Source organism: Apium graveolens, chromosome 9, assembly GCF_009905375.1.
Source record: "Apium graveolens cultivar Ventura chromosome 9, ASM990537v1, whole genome shotgun sequence".
NCBI classification, from domain to species: Eukaryota; Viridiplantae; Streptophyta; class Magnoliopsida; order Apiales; family Apiaceae; genus Apium; species Apium graveolens.
Genome location: NC_133655.1, coordinates 10880307 through 10899320, shown reverse-complemented (window position 1 = coordinate 10899320; position 19014 = coordinate 10880307). Strand labels below are relative to the sequence as shown.

Here is a 19014-nt window from a genome sequence, read left to right as displayed (position 1 = left end):
ACAGAGGCTCCTGATTGGCCAAAAGGCCCCAATTTGTGGGATGGTCGGTCGGGAGCACTACAGAAGCAAATTTTGACCGTCATAGCTCTTCTACGGAGGCTCCTGGTTGGCCAAATGGCCCCATTTTGTGGGCTGGTCGGCCGGGAGTACTACAGAAGCAAATTATGTCGTCATGGCTCTACTACGGAGGCTCCTGGTCAGCCAAAAGGTCCCAATTTGTGGGTTGGTCAGCCAGGGCTACTACGGAGTAAGTTTTGGCCGTCATGGCTTTGCTACGGAGGCTCCTGATTGGCCAAAAGGCCCTAATTTGTGGGTTGATGGGCCGGGAGCACTATGGAAGCAAATTATGGTCGTCATGGCTCTGCTACGGAGGCTCCTGGTCGGCCATATGCCCCCCATTTGTGGGCTGATCGGCCGGGAGTGGTCCTAATGGACCTTGGGAGTCTCCTAAAGGGTAGTCTGATCCGTCAGGAGGAGAACTTTTTGTTCTCATACTCGTGAGTTTAGCTTCTAAAAGCTTCTCGACCTCTTGTTTAATGGTTTCCAGCCTATCAGGTGCGTAAGTTCTCTTCTTTTGTTTCACAACCTTTCGAGTTGGTTCAACGTTCAACCTATGAGTTATAAGGTTCGGGTCTATCCCAGGCATATCAGCTGTTGTCCAAGCAAACACATCACTGTTCTCTTGGAAGAAAGTTGTCATTTGGCCCTTCAAGGGCTTGTCTAGAGATGCCCTAATATACGTGACCTTCTCCGGGTCTAAGGGGTCTATGGGAATTAGGACAAAGTCCTCGGCTGGCTTCCCTCTCAGTTCATCATTCTCTTGGACATCTATGTCTTCTATGGGGAGGACCTGCCCCCCGGTTCCATCGGGCCTAAGTGCTGCAACATAGCAACTACGCGCCATCTTTTGATCTTCTTTCGCTTCTCCAACACCATTCATAGTTTGGAACTTCAGTACCATGTGGTAGGTCGAGGGCACATCCTTAAAAGCATGGATCCCTATCTACCCATAATAACATTGTAAGTAGAGGCTGCCTTGACAACCTGAAAGTTCAACATCTGCGTGGCCTCCCTGGGCTCTTCCCCGATAGTTACTGGAAGTTGTATTGCTCCTTCGACTTTGCATTCCACATGGTTAAACCCGTAGATGGGTGCGTCAGATAGAGTTAGTTGAGAATTATTGTAGCCCATCCTTATGAATGTGTCATGAAGCAGAATATCCATGGAAGCTCCAGTGTCCACTAGGACCCTGATAACAGGACAATTTCTAATTATCGGAGTGATAACCAGAGGATCATCATGAGGAAATTTTAAACCTTCAAGGTCTGGTAACCAAATTCAAGCGTCATATCTGACTTAGAACGCTTAGATGGCTCTCCAATTATACTCATTACTTCTCCTACATAAGCTTTTTGGGAGTTCCTTGTAGTACCAGCTGCTGTAGGACCTCCTGAAATCATATTAATTACTGGCCCTCGGGGCTGTGGCTTGCGATCTCTGTCGTTACCCCTTCTGTCATCATCTCTTCGATCATTATCTCTTTTTTGGCCTCCAGCCTCTTCACTCTTGGTGAAACGTCCGAATTTTCCCATTCGGATCAAATACTCAATCTCATCCTTGAGTTTCCTACAATCGTCAGTGTCATGACCAACATCTTTGTGAAACCTACAGTATCGACTCTTGTCTCTTTTCTTGGGGTCTCCCCTTAATGACTTAGGCCATTTGAACTCTTTGTCCTTCTCAATTTTCATAAGGATTTGGCTCCTTTTAGCGTTCAACCTCGCATATTCAGTGAACCTTGGTTGCTGATTCTTCTTAAAAGAGAAGGAGTCAGAGTTTTGCCAATTCGGGGATACTTGTCCTTGGCATCGTACTCTTGATCCGTCTTCCTCTTCTTGTTTCCAGTAGGTTCATTATTCACTGTCGTCTTCTTCATATTCTCATCCACCTTGATATACTTTCCGGCTCTATCCTGGAGCTGCAACATGCTTTCGGGGGCGCGCTTAGCCAGGGAAATCTTAAAGAACTCGTCTCTAGTCCCTTGCTATAGGACTATCATAGCTACCTTATCATCAAGATCAGGGACCTTCAAAGCCTCATTCGTAAATCAATTCAGATACTCTCTCAGGGACTCCTTTGCTCCTTGGACTATGCCCATGAGAGAGGTTGAACTCTTCTCGTGTACTCTGCCACTTATGAACTGCTTGATAAAAGCTTGGCTCAAGTCCTTAAAGGATCCAATAGAGTTTGGGGGCCGACGGCTTTGCCACCTTTGAGCCATACCCGATAGAGTTTGAGGAAAGGCCCGACACTTAATAATGTCGTTCACGGGTTGTAGCAACAGGGCATTAGAGAACATCCTAACATGATTAGCATGGTCTCCAGTACCATCGTATGCTTCGATAGTGGGCATCTTGAACTTCCTTGAGATGCGGGAATTTATTATCTCGTCAGTGAATGGTGGGTTTGTATCATCAGGATCTCCTAGGGGCATAAGATCACATGGATCAGCCCTTGGGGCAACAGTCCTTCTTGGTATTGGACCATCCAGATCTATGATTGGAGGAGGATCTCTCCGCCTTGAAGTAAGTGGGGGTCTTGGATTCAGATGCTTCTCCAGGCCGCACTTCAGCCTTTGCCAACACGCCTCCTTCTTGGAGCAACATCACCATCCGATGATTCGGAGTCTCTATTAGTATAAGGTCCAGAGAATTTTTGATCCTCCGGAATAGGAGCCAAGCCAGGTATGTATTGGGGCGTCCGCCCTTGTGCTTCACTCCTATTATAGTGTTCACTCCCTCCAGCTTCGGGGTATAGAGGCATCCCGTAAGGGGGGTTAGTAGTAACAATCGTCGAGTACTCATACCCAACGGGTTGAGAGTTCACAGGTGCATGTAGCTGCTGAAATTGGGGATACGTTCCTTGAGAAGCCAGGGGATTCGTCCCTTGTGGCTGAGCCTCAGTTGCCTCTACCAGGGTTCCTCCTTGGGTGGAGGCATATGTTGAGTGTGGTGGTACTTCTACCACTGATGCGATCGTTCGCGATGGGACAGGAGTGTCTGTTCCACTATTATTTCTACTCCGTGTATTCACCATGGTTGTTGTAGTCTTCCCATAGAGGGCACCAAATATTATGGAATAAAAACCTGAGCGCGTTAGTATTTGATGCTAGGGTTTGTGAGTTTCGAGCTTTAATAGATGCTCTTGCGTTCAGGACTATCGGTCCTTGCAAGATGCCTACGTATCTCTGTGCTTTAGAGAATCAAGCCGAAAACGTAGTTCTAAGTTGATGGGTAGAGCCCTTTATATAGAGGTGAGTCTAGGGTTAGACTTATGTTTGGAGACTTAGTGGATAAGTCTCCAACTTAGATGGTGATTAGGAGTCCTATTGGGGAAGGAGCTCCAGAACCTTCTGTTAGAAAAATATTTGAATAAAATTCATTGGTTTTATTTGCTTGATTTGTAACTTATGAGATTTTTGATTTTGTAACTCCTAAACTAATGAGCTAGAATTAATTTGGTCATTATTGTGGAGGTTATAAAGTTATTATTATTTTTTGTAAGTTACATATCATTTCCCCCTATAAATAGAACTCTTCCATCATTGTTTTACACACCAAAAAAGCTTTAGAATTTTCATTGTTTTCTTGCATTCCTCTTAGAGCCCTAAGTTCAGTTTCTGTGAGATAGAAAGTAGTATTTGTTCAGTTCGTAGAAGGCGAGTCTTCAAGTGCTTAAGACTACCTTTGTTCGTTGTATCATGGGAGATGGAAGCCACAACACCTTCAAGCACCATACAGAAGGGGCTAATATGTTTTAAGGAGAGCGTGGTTTTCACGTGACTCGAACAATTTTTGGTATTTGTATTATCGAATTGCTGATTTAAGACTCCTTTTACTTATACTCCCTACAAGCTTAAAAATTGTTGGAATATTTGAATAAAAGTTAAAGTACTTTTTATTATTTTGATTTTGTAACTCATAAAATTGATTTTGTAACTCCCTAATAATGACATAATATTAATGATTCATTATTGTAGCTCATTATTTCATAAGTTACAAGTTTGATTTTGTGTATAAGTTACAAAATTCTACTCCTATATAAGGTGACCTTAACTTCTTGGTTTTATACACAATGTCCCTCAAGCATTTTATATATTATTTAATCATCTTAGAGCTCTAGGAATTTTCTGTGAGATAGAAAATAGTACTTGATCGGTTCGTAAAAGGCGGGTCTCCAAGTGCTTAAGACTACCTTTGTTCGTTGTATCCTGGGAGAAAGAATCCACAACACCTTCAAGCACATACGGAAGAGGCTTATCTGTTTTAAGGATAGCTTGGTGCTCACGTGCCTTGAACGATTTTTTCAGTATTTTGTTCTTGTATTCTTGATTTCAGGTAATCTATAAAAATTACTCCCTACAAGCTTAAAACAAATAATCAATAATTCACATGATTTACTTTCTTGATTAACTAACTTGTATGATTTTTTTATTTTCGGGAATATAGTGTGCTAAAAACGTCCAAAACTCCGTGGGACTCACTTGACATAAAGTATAAAACCGAGGATGCGGGTACTAAGAATTTATAGTGGCCCGACTCCTTGAGTTTATAATGGTGGATTCCAAAAAGGTGGTTAATCAAGTTCAGGACCTTCAGATGATCATGCATGACATGGAAGCTGAAGGAATGCCCATGAATGAAGCCTTCCAAGTAGCCGTTATTATTGAGAAATTGCCCCCGGTTGGAAGGACTTCAAGAATTATTTGAAGCATAAGCGCAAGGAGATGATTGTGCAAGACCTTGTCTTAAGACTACGTATCGAGGAGGACAATAAGAATCGGTTTGTTGGCTCTTCAGATGTTAATGTTGTGGAGGTCAAGAAGAACTCCAAGTTCAAGAAGGGGAAACCAGACAAGAGGCCCAATTTGGGACCAAAAGTTGGAATTTCTAAGAAGAAATTTTAAGGAAAGTGTTTCAACTGTTACAAGATGGGTCACAAGTCAACTGAGTGCAGACTAATGAAGAAGAAAAAGAAGCACGAGGTCCACATGGTAGACGATGTGGCTCAAGACATATATGAAATCAGTCTTTCTGTTGTGGTTTCAGAAGTGAACCTGATCGGCTCTAATCCGAAAGAATGGTGGATTGACACTGGTGCTACTAGGCACATTTGTTCTAGCAAAGAGTTGTTCCACACCTTCTCGCCAATTGAGACCGGAGATAAACTTTTCATGGGAAATTCTGCAACATCTGAAGTCCTTGGGAAAGGCAAGGTTGTGTTGAAGATGACATCTGGTAATGAGCTGACTTTGAATGATGTCCTATATGTACTGGAGATCCGAAAAAACTTGGTTTCTGGTTTATTATTGAACAAGCATGGATTCCGTATGGTGTTTGAATCTGATAAAATTATTTTGTCTAAAAAGGGAATGTTTGTGGGAAAAGGTTATGTAACCGAAGGGCTATTTAAGCTCAATGTAATGACTGTGAAGAGTATTAATAAAAATAATTCTTCTGCTTACTTGCTTGAATCTTCCAATTTATGGAATGGTAGACTAGGTCATGTTAATTATGAAATAATGCATAGATTAATTAACTTGAACCATATACCAACATTCCAAATTAGTTCGAAACACAAATATGAAATTTGTGTGGAGGCAAAATTAACAAGATAATCGTTTTAAACAATTGAAAGGCATACAAAACCCTTGGATTTGATTCACAATGATGTGTGTTATTTAAAATCAAATCAAACAAGGGACGGTTATAAGTACTTCATTACTTTTTTGGATGATAGTACAAGGTTTTGTTATGTCTACTTGCTTAAAAGCAAAGATGAAGCTATAGAGAAGTTTGAGCTCTATAGAACTGAAGTTGAAAATTAACTTAAGGGAAAAATAAAAGTAATAAGAAGTGACCGAGGTGGTGAATATGTATCCCCTTTTGGTGAATTCTGTGCGAAACATGGAATTATTTATGAAGTCACTGCACCCTATTTTTCTCAATCCAATGGGATTGCTGAGCGGAAAAATAGGACCTTGAAAGAAATGTGCAGTGCAATGTTGCTAAGTTCAGGGTTACCTGAGAATATGTGGGGAGATGCTGTCATGTCAGCAAATTTTCTTTTAAATAGGATACCCCGAAAAAATCAGGAGCTAACTCCCTATGAATTATGGGAAAAAGAAGCCTTCCTATAAAATCTTACGGGTATGGGGGTGCCTTGCAAAGGTTCTTGTACCAGAACCAAAGAGGGTGAAAATCGGTCCTAAAACAGTGGATTGTATTTTTATTGGATATGTACCAAATAGTACGGCAAATAGGTTTCTTGTGCATGAGTCAAAAATCCCGGACATACACAAGAATACTATAATGGAATCGAGAAATGCTTCATTTTTTGAACATATATTTCACATAAGTCCAAAGCAAGTTCAAGTTCATTAAAACGAACACGTGAAACTAATTCTGAAAATGAATATAGTGATGACGAGGAACAAGAAAACATTAATGAACTTGAAACAGAGGATGAACCTCGTCGAAGCAAAAGAGCTCGAGTTGAAAAATCCTCCGGGCCGGATTTTTAACATACTTGATCGAGAACGAACCACGGTCTTATTCTGAAGCTGTGCATTGTCCGGATAGTCCATTTTGGAAAGAAGCCATTAAGAGTGAAGTTAATTTTATAATGCAGAATCATACATGGGAATTGGTGGATCTTCCTCCGGGATGTAAACCACTAGGATCCAAATGGATTTTCACTAGAAAATGAAAACCGATGGGTCCATTGATAGGTACAAAGCCCGACTTGTTATTCAAGGTTTTCGCCAAAAGAAAGGCATTGATTACTTTGACACGTATTCTCCAGTGGCGAGAATGACATCCATAAGGATGATAATTTCCATTTCAGCATTGCGAAACCTTGATGTGCATCAAATGGATGTAAAACGGCCTTTCTAAATGGAGATTTACATGAAAAAATATACATTAAGCAACTTGAGGGTTTTGTGGTTCTAGGATTGGAACATAAGGTTTGTAAGATAGTTAAGTCAATATATGGCTTAAAACAAGCGCCTCGAGATTGCCATCATAAATTTGATAGTGTTATATTGTCGAATGGATTTAAAATTAATGAATGTGACAAATGTGTATATGTCAAAGATACAATAGAGGGATATGTGATCCCGTGTCTTTATGTTGATGATATGCTCATCATTGGTAGTAATGACAAAATCGTGAAATCTACCAAAGACATATTACATTCAAGATTCCATATGAAAGATATGGGCTTCGCTGATGTGATTCTAGGGATAAAGATCCTAAGAACGTCAAGTGGACTTATGCTAAATCAATCGCATTACGTTGATAAGATTTTTGAGAAATTTAGTAAAGATGATTCTAGTGTGTCAAGAACTCCTTTTGATACGACTTTACATCTATCGAAAAATAAAGGCGAGGGTGTTTCTCAAGGAGAATATGCTAAAGTGATAGGAAGTCTGATGTACTTAATGAATTGTACACGACCAGACATTGCTTATACTGTCAGCAAGCTAAGCCGATACATGAGTAATCCAGGTATGGATCACTGGAAAGCGTTAACTAAAGTGCTTCAGTACTTAAGATATACGCGTGATTATGGACTGCATTACACAAGATATCCAGCTGTACTTGAAGGATTTAGTGACTCAAACTGGATAAATGGTGTAAAAGGATCAAAATCCATAAGTGGATATGTATTTACGCTAGCAGGTGGATCGATCTCGTGGAAATCTTTGAAACAAAAGGTAGTGACCAAATCAACAACGGAAGCTGAGTTTGTTGCTTTGGATAAAGCAAGCGAACAAGCCGAATGGTTACGCCGGTTTGTAGAAGATATTCCAAGATGGGAGATGCCGGTGCCATCACTTTTTATACATTGTGATAGCACTGCTGCAATTGGTACAACCGAGCGTGTACTATATAACGGAATATCGAGGCATATTCGTCGTCGACACAACTCCGTTAGATAGCTACTCTCAACTGGAGTTATCACTATTGACTACATCAAGTCAAATGATAACACTGCGGATCCGCTAATCAAAGGGTTAACAAGAGAGTTAGTTGAAAAATCATCGAAAGGAATGGGGCTAAAGCCCGTAACAAAAGTTGATACAAAGGAAACCCAACCTTATTGACTGGAGATCCCAAGATCTTGGTTCAATGGGACAACTTAACTGTAAAGACTTAATGAGATCACTGCGGGAGTTTTACTCCCGGGTCCATTCCTATGATGAAACAGTGATAAAATACTGATTAGGCTTAGCTATGCTTTTAATGATCCTTATGTGTCGATATGTCGAACAAATAATAATTTTGTATTTTTTAAGAGATCACCTATGTGAGTGAAGTGGGGTCGCTTCAAGAAGGAATTGTGGGGGCTAATTCTGGGAAAAACTCATAGAGCCAGGCTAAAGCTCAGGACCAAAATAGGCTTAACAGTGAGAACTGAATAAATATAGGAACGACTCCAGTGGGGGATGTATCATCATTTCACAAAACAGAAGGGCAGTTCAAGGTCAACGCGACTACTGAAATTCTAGAAATGTAAATATGTTCTTACAAGGGAAGGTTCAAGGGGTAACACCTACCTATCCTATGCTGGTTTCTACCGTGACTTTCTATCTCCGTGTTAAAACATGTCATTTTGCAAAGTCAATTTTATTCATGTGGGGGATTGTTAGAAAAATATTTGAATACAATTAATTGGCATTATTTGCTTGATTTGTAACTTATGAGATTTTTGATTGTGTAACTCCTAAACTAATGAGTTAGAATTAATTTGGTCATTATTGTGGAGGTTACAAAGTTATTATTATTTTTTGTAAGTTACATATCATTTTCCCTATAAATAGAACTCTTGCATCATTGTTTTACACACTAAAAAAGCTATAGAATTTTCATTGTTTTCTTGCATTCCTCTTAGAGCCCTAAGTTCAGTATATGTGAGATAGAAAGTAGTGTTTGTTCAGTTCGTAGAAGGCGAGTCTTCAAGTGCTTAAGACTATCTTTGTTCGTTGTATCCTGGGAGACGGAAGCCAGAACATCTTCAAGCACCGTACAGAAGGGGCTAATCTGTTTTAAGGAGAGCGTGTTTTTGACGTGACTCGAACAATTTTTGGTATTTGTATTATCAATTTGCTGATTTAAGGTACTCCTTTTACTTATACTCCCTACACCTTCTGTGTAGGACTTTGAGTCCGTTTAGGACACATGTCTCTACTTTTCCAGCCGTATTGGGCCTAGTCCGTGAACAACTTGTGTTCGTGGACCTTGACGACCTCAGCTCGTGGGCCTTGCCTACATTGGCCGTCTTGAGCCTGCTACGAGCTTGGACCAGATAGGTCTGTACTGGACTTCAGACAAGAAGCCCAAGTGTAATTATTGCGACATTTAATGTATTTTTATGATGTTTTCTATCCATATCAATAATATATATTTATTCGGATTCAGATATTATCGGATACAGATATGCCTACATCTGTATTTATATCCGCAATCGTCGAATTCAAATACGGATAATATCCGTTTTGTTTCAGATACAAATAATATCTGCTTTATTTCAGATACGAATACGGGTTTTTCGAACAAATATCAGATTTTTCGATTTTTTTTGACAGCCATAATAACCACCACACTTCGTTCACTTTTCAGTCGAATTATATTGATTCCGACAACTAAACTCAAATTTTTTTGTTACAAAATATCTCAGTCAATGATTTTTTTTTTTTTGACAAATGCAGAAAGTTCTCATTAAATTGAATATAGTACAGTCGGGACAAACCCCCAACTGTCGATACAACCAGGTGATAAAATAAATAACATACTAAAAATAATTAGATGATTTGTTTCCTGATCGTTTAACACATAGAATTTAAAAATTCTTGAAATTAAAAACGAAATCAAAGACATCCCAAGCGATCCAAATTGCAGCAGCATCTCTGAAAATAGCAACATCGCAATTGACCATATCATATAAAAACTATGGTTAACCTAGTGTTCAGAAACACCAATCGCATAAAATGAGATTGGAGAAGCGGCACCCCAACTATCTACATGCCGGACACCAGCTATAGACATGCCGAAGGCACCCCAACTATCTACATGTCGGATACCAGCTATAGACACGCCGAAAGTATAAAACCATGAAAGATGAAGAATCTTTAGTTGTGAAAGGTGAGCTCTTGCAATAATCACCACCGTCCCAGATCCGATGCAGGCTTTGCAGATCACCAAAAATATCAATAAATTCGTCATCAACAAATCTATCACCAGATAAACCCAACCATGACTAAATAAAAACATAACAAACACTCCAAAAGGAGAGACAAAACACACACTCCAAGAGGAAAGACACACAAACACCAAAAAAATTGGATTTTATTGAAAGGAAATAAATGAGAATAACAGAGAATAAAGGGGTTGGGGTTTTCCACCGGAGAAAACCAGTGGAAGCCCCTCGATTTACTTGAAAATAGACAAACCCTAACAGAGAGGACGAAAGAAGGGAGGCGGCCGAGAGGGATGTGTTTTTCTCGGTCAATGATTAATTTGCTACATGAATTTATATTATTAACAAACAGCGTTAAAAAGAAACATATAACTTAACAAAGAGAAATATAATCTCCCTCCCATAATTGTTTTTAATTTAAACGAGTATTTATTCTTTTTAACGAGAGACTATTTAAATTACGAGAGTTTAAACCTGCTGTCAGAGAAGTAAAGCAGTGAAATGCGGCGGAGCTGAAAATAACCGCCATGGCCGTCGTGCGAGACCAACACACAAAGCGCACACACTCTCTCTCCACTACCTCCTCATCTCGCACTTCCATTCTCCTACTCTCTCTCCTCTGCACCGTCTCTCTCTACCTCGCTTTCTCTCTCTTCAAATCGCCATCTCTCGCCGCTACTTCTCAATCTCTCTCTCAAAATCAACAGCCGTGCGATTACTCAAATGGAAAGTGGATCTACGATCTGACGGTCAGATCTCCGTCGAGATATGATAATAAGGAGATTTATAAAGGATGGAATTGTATTGGGAGTAATAAATCTAATGCGATTGAGATAGTTAAGTGGCGGTGGAAACCTAATCAATGTGATCTCCCTCCATTTGATCCTGTTGCGTTTTTGAAGTTATATAGAAATACTAATATAGGTACTCTCTCAAATCTCTCTCTCAAAGACATCCCAAGCGATCCAAATTGCAGCAGCATCTCTGAAAATAGCAACATCGCAATTGACCATATCACATAAAAACTATGGTTAACCTAGTGTTCAGAAACACCAATCGCATAAAATGAGATTGGAGAAGCGGCACCCCAGCTATCTACATGCCGGACACCAGCTATAGACATGCCGAAGGCACCCCAGCTATCTACATGCCGGATACCAGCTATAGACACGCCGAAAGTATAAAACCATGAAAGATGAAGAATCTTTAGTTGTGAAAGGTGAGCTCTTGCAATAATCACCACCGTCCCAGATCCGATGCAGGCTTTGCAGATCACCAAAAATATCGATAAATTCGTCATCAACAAATCTATCACCAGATAAACCCAACCATGACTAAATAAAAACATAACAAACACTCCAAAAGGAGAGACAAAACACACACTCCAAGAGGAAAGACACACAAACACCAAAAAAATTGGATTTTATTGAAAGGAAATAAATGAGAATAACAGAGAATAAAGGGGTTGGGGTTTTCCACCGGAGAAAACCAGTGGAAGCCCCTCGATTTACTTGAAAATAGACAAACCCTAACAGAGAGGACGAAAGAAGGGAGGCGGCCGAGAGGGATGTGTTTTTCTCGGTCAATGATTAATTTGCTACATGAATTTATATTATTAACAAACAGCGTTAAAAAGAAACATATAACTTAACAAAGAGAAATATAATCTCCCTCCCATAATTGTTTTTAATTTAAACGAGTATTTATTCTTTTTAACGAGAGACTATTTAAATTACGAGAGTTTAAACCTGCTGTCAGAGAAGTAAAGCAGTGAAATGCGGCGGAGCTGAAAATAACCGCCATGGCCGTCGTGCGAGACCACCACACAAAGCGCACACACTCTCTCTCCACTACCTCCTCATCTCGCACTTCCATTCTCCTACTCTCTCTCCTCTGCACCGTCTCTCTCTACCTCGCTTTCTCTCTCTTCAAATCGCCATCTCTCGCCGCTACTTCTCAATCTCTCTCTCAAAATCAACAGCCGTGCGATTACTCAAATGGAAAGTGGATCTACGATCTGACGGTCAGATCTCCGTCGAGATATGATAATACGTGTAAGGAGATTTATAAAGGATGGAATTGTATTGGGAGTAATAAATCTAATGCGATTGAGATAGTTAAGTGGCGGTGGAAACCTAATCAATGTGATCTCCCTCCATTTGATCCTGTTGCGTTTTTGAAGTTATATAGAAATACTAATATAGGTACTCTCTCAAATCTCTCTCTCTCCCCCCCTCTCCCTCCCCCCCCCCTCTCCCTCTCTCCCTCTCTCCCTCTCTGTTTTTAGTAATATGTATTACTGTTCTGGTAATTTGAGGTTATATAGAAACACTAATATAGGTTCTCTCCCAAATCTCTCTCTCTCTCTCCCTGTTTTTAGTAATTGGTATTACTGTTCTGGTACTTTGAGGTTATATAGAAACATTAATATATGTTCTCTCCCAAATCTCTCTCTCTCTCTCTCTCCCTGTTATTAGTGATTTGTAATAGTGTTATGGTAATTTGTACTGCGGTGACTTGACTAGGTGATTTGTTGCTAGTTGTAGAGTTTGTAGGCTAACATTGTTTATATTGGAGAAGGACCCTTTCTGATATATAGCACGCAGTAGAGAAGTTTAGATATATGTACTGTGAACATTGATTGTTTTGGAATTAGATGTTGTTGCGTTTGTAGCGATTTGATTAGGTTAGTAATTACTGGTCTGCGAGCAGCTAATGAGACTGTGGAATTACATATAATGTCCTCGTGGCCTAATTGAAATTAACCTTGTCAAAATTGTGTGCGAATATCAGTTTTATGTAATCGGTTGATGCTCTTTGAGTTGGGAATGTAATATGAAGATCCCATATTAAATTTAGGAAATGAATAGGAAGTATGAGTAATTATTCAACCCAACTCGGTGAAGTAGGAATAAGTATAGTTTAAATTTTGTATTAATGGAATAGATTAATGTAATAACCAATATGTTATGAATGTGGATTATAAATATTTACAATAAGTCCCTCCGTCCCAATTTAACTCTCTTGTTTGACTTTTGATGTTTAAATTGACCAAACTTTGACCGTAAATAAAAACTCATTCTTTCATTATTTTGAAAAACTAAAAAATATAGATTAAAGTAGATTAGACATACTTTTTCATGATATACTTTTTATAAATATTTTTAATAATATACTATGTAAAATTTGCAGACAAAGTTGGGTCAATTTGACCATAAAAAGTCAAACAGGACAGATAAATTGGGACGGAGGGTGTATATTCTAATTTCCATCCAATTCCCCTCTTCCAACTAGATAGAGTGTAACTTTGTACTATATTGAACAGAAAGTAGTGGAAACTAAAAACCTAAATTTTAGTTTTCTTTCGGTTTTATTTTCACAATACGTGGCTTCAGAAGTTTCCAAGTAATCATTTTGTAGTGCACGATAAAGTATGCATTGCTTTGATTTCTTGACGAGATAAAATCCCCATAAGAGCATTATACAGCCAGTCCCTTCAGGCTTCACTAGAGTGATATAAACCTTATGTGTCCAATAAAGATATCTCGCCTCCCAATCCAAAGAAAGTGTTATGGATCAATCTTGAATATTGACATGTAGTCCATTTTTAAGATACACTTTGATTCACTCTGCATCTAATTATACTAGCTAGTTAGTCTATTTTATTGCCAGACTCAACTTATGTTTGGGGTTCACGAAGTATTTTAAATTGTCTAGCACTCTTGACAGTACAATGTAAATTGCTATTTGTAGACCTTATGCATCTTTAGCAGTGCAGGATTTGTTGGTGACTCCTTGAATAGGAATATGTTTGTTTCTCTCTTTTGCACTTTGAAGAGAGTATCCGGTGAAGTGCGAAAGTGGCGTCCTGTTGGAGCTGACCGTGGATTTACATTTCTTCAGTATAACCTTACTATTGCGTATCACCGCACAAATCTTTTGGCACGTTACGGTAGGTAAGCCATGTTCAAATATTTAAAATGGAATTTGTTGCACATGTGTGTCAGAGGATTTTTCAAGTGCTAAATGCTTTATATTATCTCGTATGCTTGATACAATTTCAAAGATTTGGACATGGTAGAAAATGACATGTTTTCATGCTTGCTATTTAGCTCAACATCCCATTTTTCTCATACACTTGTAGCAGAACAATTTGTTTTGCCTTATTTCCTCCCTATGTAGATCCCTTTGGAGTTTCTTTTCCACATACAAATACCCTATCAAGTATATTTCTACATTTAAGTATTTAACTGATTCGAGTCATCCTCTGTTTTCTTTTCCTTATAATAGTCCTTTGATCTCTTAAAATTAAGTTCCAGATTTTCTAAAATCTAGCAATTCTTTCTTAACTTAGGTGATTTGTGGACTATATAGAGTTGAATCTTAAAACTTCTACAAATTATTGACTGATTATCTTATTGACAATACATATTATCTCGCCTGGACCAGGCTTGGTCGTTAGAAGACCCATTAGTCTGTTCACGCTTTAGCAAATTTCAATTTGCTCCATCTGGGTTGACATAGATTGTACCTCTTCCTTTACTAATGCATTTTATAATGGACTCCACAGTTTGCTTTTACATTATTGGTTAAGCATGTATTAACTTAAACTAATATTCTCTGTGTATTATTCAGTTGGTCAGCCTCCGACAAAAATGGCAAGCTAGAATCTTTGGGATACAAAGAAGGTTACAGGGTTGATGTTGATATACCAGATGGAACATGGGCAGAAGCACCAACTTTCCATGATATTCTTATTTTGAACACAGGGCACTGGTATTTTTTACATCCCCAAATAAAATGTTGCACTACTAACATGCATACCTTACATTTTCTCTGTCAATTGCATGTTCAGTGGTTCGTATTTTATTGCAAATATATACCGGAAAATATATGGTCTCTGGACCGTCAATTATTATTGCTAGAAAACTTTCTCTTTGTTCTTTTCCTATGTTATCTGGCGCTGAACAGTCCTTGAAAGAGGCAATGCAGGATTTGGCAATTTCATGCGAGTTTTATATATTATCTGCCTAGATGCTATTAGACTATTACCTAATTGTTAGTATAACTCTGAACTTTGTATATTTAGGTCAATATATCATTGTTTGATTTTTGGTTGCTTATATAGGTGGTGGGCTCCATCAAAGTTTCACCCTGTAAAGTCACCTATGCTTTTCTTTGAGAAGGGTACGCCATTGGTTCCTCCAATATCTTCTGACGCCGGGCTTGATATGGTTCTAGGACACATGGTATGATGGATGTCATTTTTCCTGATTATGTATGTTTTTTGGGAAGTTCCTCTAAAATATTGCCGAAGCTCTTCTAAACGTAGAGTATTGCATGTTAAATTTGTAGTGTACACGAACTAAACAAAGGTCCATCTGAATGCTGCCCATATAAGAGCAAGTCCACCAATCTCTTAGTTCACTCCTTATAGATCATATAAAATAAATTGGCTCTCAGTACATAAATAAGTATCTTTGTCTCCAACGATACACCTTATACTTCTTCCCTTTTTAAAATTTTATTATGAAAAGTGCTTTATTTCCATTGAAGTACAATATACAAGAAACGGAAAGATAGCGGTTCATATAAGTTATTATAAAATATTAGTTAGGACATCCTTGAAAGTAAGGGGATGTTACTTATAATTAAGTAGGGAAGTGAAATTATTAGTGATTTAAGGAAGCACTAGGAGATTGTTGGAGCACCTTTTTTGCTCTCATTTTCTTAAATTATAATTTAGGAGCATGAATAGCTAGTCTGTTGGACTTGCTCTAAGATTTTAAAATCTACAATAGCTGCTAACATGAAGTTTCTTAGATTAACAAGTATGCATTTTTCTTAGGAATAATACTGAATGTAAGTTTGCCATAATCCTTATTGCAATCCTCTGTGAATGGATTAAATTGCTAATGCATTCTTATTATCGTCTTGTAAAGAAGTTAGATAAGCTTTTTTTTTAGCTTGAGTTGCTATGGTAATATAGAAAAGATTTTATTATACAAAATTTTGTAGTATAGTTTAAACAACATGACATTTTGTCAATTTTCATCTCTGTATGTAGACATCATTCGTGGAAAGAAAAGTGAGACCTGGTACAGTTTTATTTTTCCGCACCCAATCACCTCGACATTTTGAAGGTGGTGACTGGGACCAAGGCGGTTCTTGTCAGCGTTTACAGCCTTTGATGCCTCAACAGGTTTGTTTCAGTCTAGAAATTACCTCAAAATTTACTTTATTTTCTTGTTGGCACTGTTACTGATCCTTCGTTATTCTGTCTATTATTTCTAGAAACTGTGGCTCTGCTACATGTTTTTCAATTTTGTTTGTGTTCACTTGCAGGTGGAAGAACTTTTTGCTTTGAAAAATAATGGAACAAATGTTGAGACACGCCTGGTCAACCAGCACCTGTACAAGGCCCTGAGGAGCTCTAGTTTTCAATTATTGGATATCACCCACATGAGTGAATACAGAGCCGATGCCCATCCATCCACATCTGGAGGGAAGAAACATGACGACTGCATGCATTGGTGCTTGCCAGGGTTAACTGATGTTTGGAATGATCTTCTTGTAGCACAGCTAAAAAAAGTTAAAACAAGGAGTTGATATTCTTCAAATTAATTATCCTCGAAATTTCTCTCATTTGGTTTCATGGAAAATTGCTTTGTCAGTTGATCTTAATGATGTGTACCTCATGTCTACCTGTCTGGGAATCAGAGGTTTGATACCGAGTTCCATACAGAATTCAGAACAACGAATTAGACGGGGCCTCTAATCGTGAACATTAGAACTATTGAGCTTGTCATTGTTAGGGCGCGGAGGAAGGAGATATAGACCTTCACTACCAGGCTATTAACAAGCCACAGATGATATTGTACAATCACAATATATAATTTAAGCTTCCACATTTTTTTGAACAGTCTTTAATAGATAGAAATGAGAATGTCAATTGCGTGCATGAGGATGGAATTAAATTGCTTTCCTTGCTTCGTCTGCTTATCTTTCTTTAAATCAACTTGTAGTGTTGAGCCAACCTTTAATAATATTTATGTCATCAATTGTGATAATAATTTAATCAATTGTAATGGTGAGAACAAGTAGAATAGGTGCGGACAATAAGATGCTTTGAATTTATAAATACTCGTTCCGATTCCTCGTTTTTATATATTTGGATTTGTGTAAAATAATACTAAAAATGAAGTATACTCGAGTAAATATTAACAAAACTAAAATGTGATCATTTTGTAAAATATATTTTTTAATATATATATGTATGACACATAATATATATTATGAACATGATTAACAAGTTCGAATCGAATATCTTTAATAAATACATATTCAAATACTCTAAATATCTTTAATAAATATATATTCATGTACTCTTGAGAAATTATTCGAACTACTGTATATAAATATGACCGAATATTAGAATGTTGAGATTTGACTCGATATTTGTTCCAATTTTAAAATATGATTCAAATTCGCTCATTTTTTATACGAATACGAATTGTATTCATTATTAAAGAGTCGAATTCGGATTCGAACCCAAATTACTCGAATTCATTTTCACCCTTAATCAGTTGTGGGCTTGTTATTGCTGCCTCAGATTACAATTTGTTTGTATATAGGATAACAATCAAAATTAATATTATCAATAGCAAGAGCTATCAAAGTACAAAATTTTCATCAAATGTTCAAAGCCAAACTAATAGTAGAGTACCTTAACTATACGTTATTTGAAAGTCCTCAGCATATGCACGCAATGTGTGTCATACAAAATGTTTACAAGTGAAAATTGATGGCGACTTTAAGGTTTACTTATACTTGTAATCCATAAATAAATTTCCACTTTGTTAACATGCCTAATCCAAAACCTTATAAATGTATACTCAAAAATTAAAATATGAACTTCAATAAGTCTGCGCTACGCCTCAGTTTCCTAACGTTATTGTTAACTTCCCTGTTTCATTGCTCTCACGCCCAAAACTCAGATCAGGACTTTCTCGACGCACATAACGCAGCTCGTGCTCAAGCCGGTGTTGGACCGATGACATGGGATGTCACCGTGGCTGCCTATGCATTGAACTATACTACTTTGAGAGTCAGAGACTGTAATCTCGTACACTCTGATGGCCGGTATGGTGAAAACCTAGCTAAAGGCACTGGTTCATTCTCTGGTACTAATGCAGTTAACTTGTGGGTTGACGAGAAGATTTATTATAACAATGTGACAAACACTTGTGCCAAGGATCAGGTTTGTGGCCACTATACTCAGGTGGTCTGGAAGACCTCGGTCCGGCTCGGATGCGCAAGGGTTTTGTGTAGCGACGGGCTGTGGTGGTATGTGACTTGTAGTTATGATCCTCCAGGCAATTCGTATATTATTCGATCTTGCTCAACAGGGAAGAAAGCATTCATTTGGAAGGCTATGTTGGCATCTCTCGTTATATTGAGCTTGATCATATTTTAAAATTTTTAAAGGGTGTTGTGCTGAGTATTCCGCTCATCTAAAACCTTAAGATGTTAGAGTAAGACCGAATAAGGCCCAACAGATCTATGTTTTAGTTTGCAAGTAAGGTTATATGTGAAGGGACACTTGACAAGTCAATCTTGTCTTTCACTCGTCTCGTAGGCTGACGTCAACACTATCAGAAACAATGACAAAAATAACTGAATTTTGAAGATTTTTTACAAAAATGACAGTTTTTAAGAAATTGGCCAACTATAGCCAATTCAATACATTAC

General features: G+C 38.2%; 3 protein-coding genes across 3 annotated transcripts; 2 read left to right on the top strand and 1 right to left on the bottom strand.

Annotated features, from left to right (window-relative positions):
• Positions 1-999: 999 nt before the first annotated feature.
• On the bottom strand, positions 1000-1751 carry LOC141685008 (uncharacterized). Its single transcript, XM_074490134.1, has 2 exons — positions 1433-1751; positions 1000-1325 (listed from the first exon to the last, which is right to left on the bottom strand). Exons 1-2 carry the CDS (start codon positions 1749-1751, stop codon positions 1000-1002), a joined length of 645 nt encoding a protein of 214 aa, XP_074346235.1.
• Positions 1752-11952: 10201 nt separating this feature from the next.
• Positions 11953-17224, top strand: LOC141684224 (protein trichome birefringence-like 13). The gene is made up of 6 exons (XM_074489092.1): positions 11953-12467; positions 14042-14219; positions 14899-15039; positions 15392-15512; positions 16331-16465; positions 16609-17224. Exons 1-6 carry the CDS (start codon positions 12065-12067, stop codon positions 16870-16872), a joined length of 1242 nt encoding a protein of 413 aa, XP_074345193.1. The 5' UTR covers positions 11953-12064; the 3' UTR covers positions 16873-17224.
• Positions 17225-18079: 855 nt separating this feature from the next.
• On the top strand, positions 18080-18813 carry LOC141684225 (pathogenesis-related protein 1B-like). The gene has a single exon (XM_074489093.1). It carries the CDS (start codon positions 18173-18175, stop codon positions 18737-18739), a length of 567 nt encoding a protein of 188 aa, XP_074345194.1. The 5' UTR covers positions 18080-18172; the 3' UTR covers positions 18740-18813.
• Positions 18814-19014: the final 201 nt, after the last annotated feature.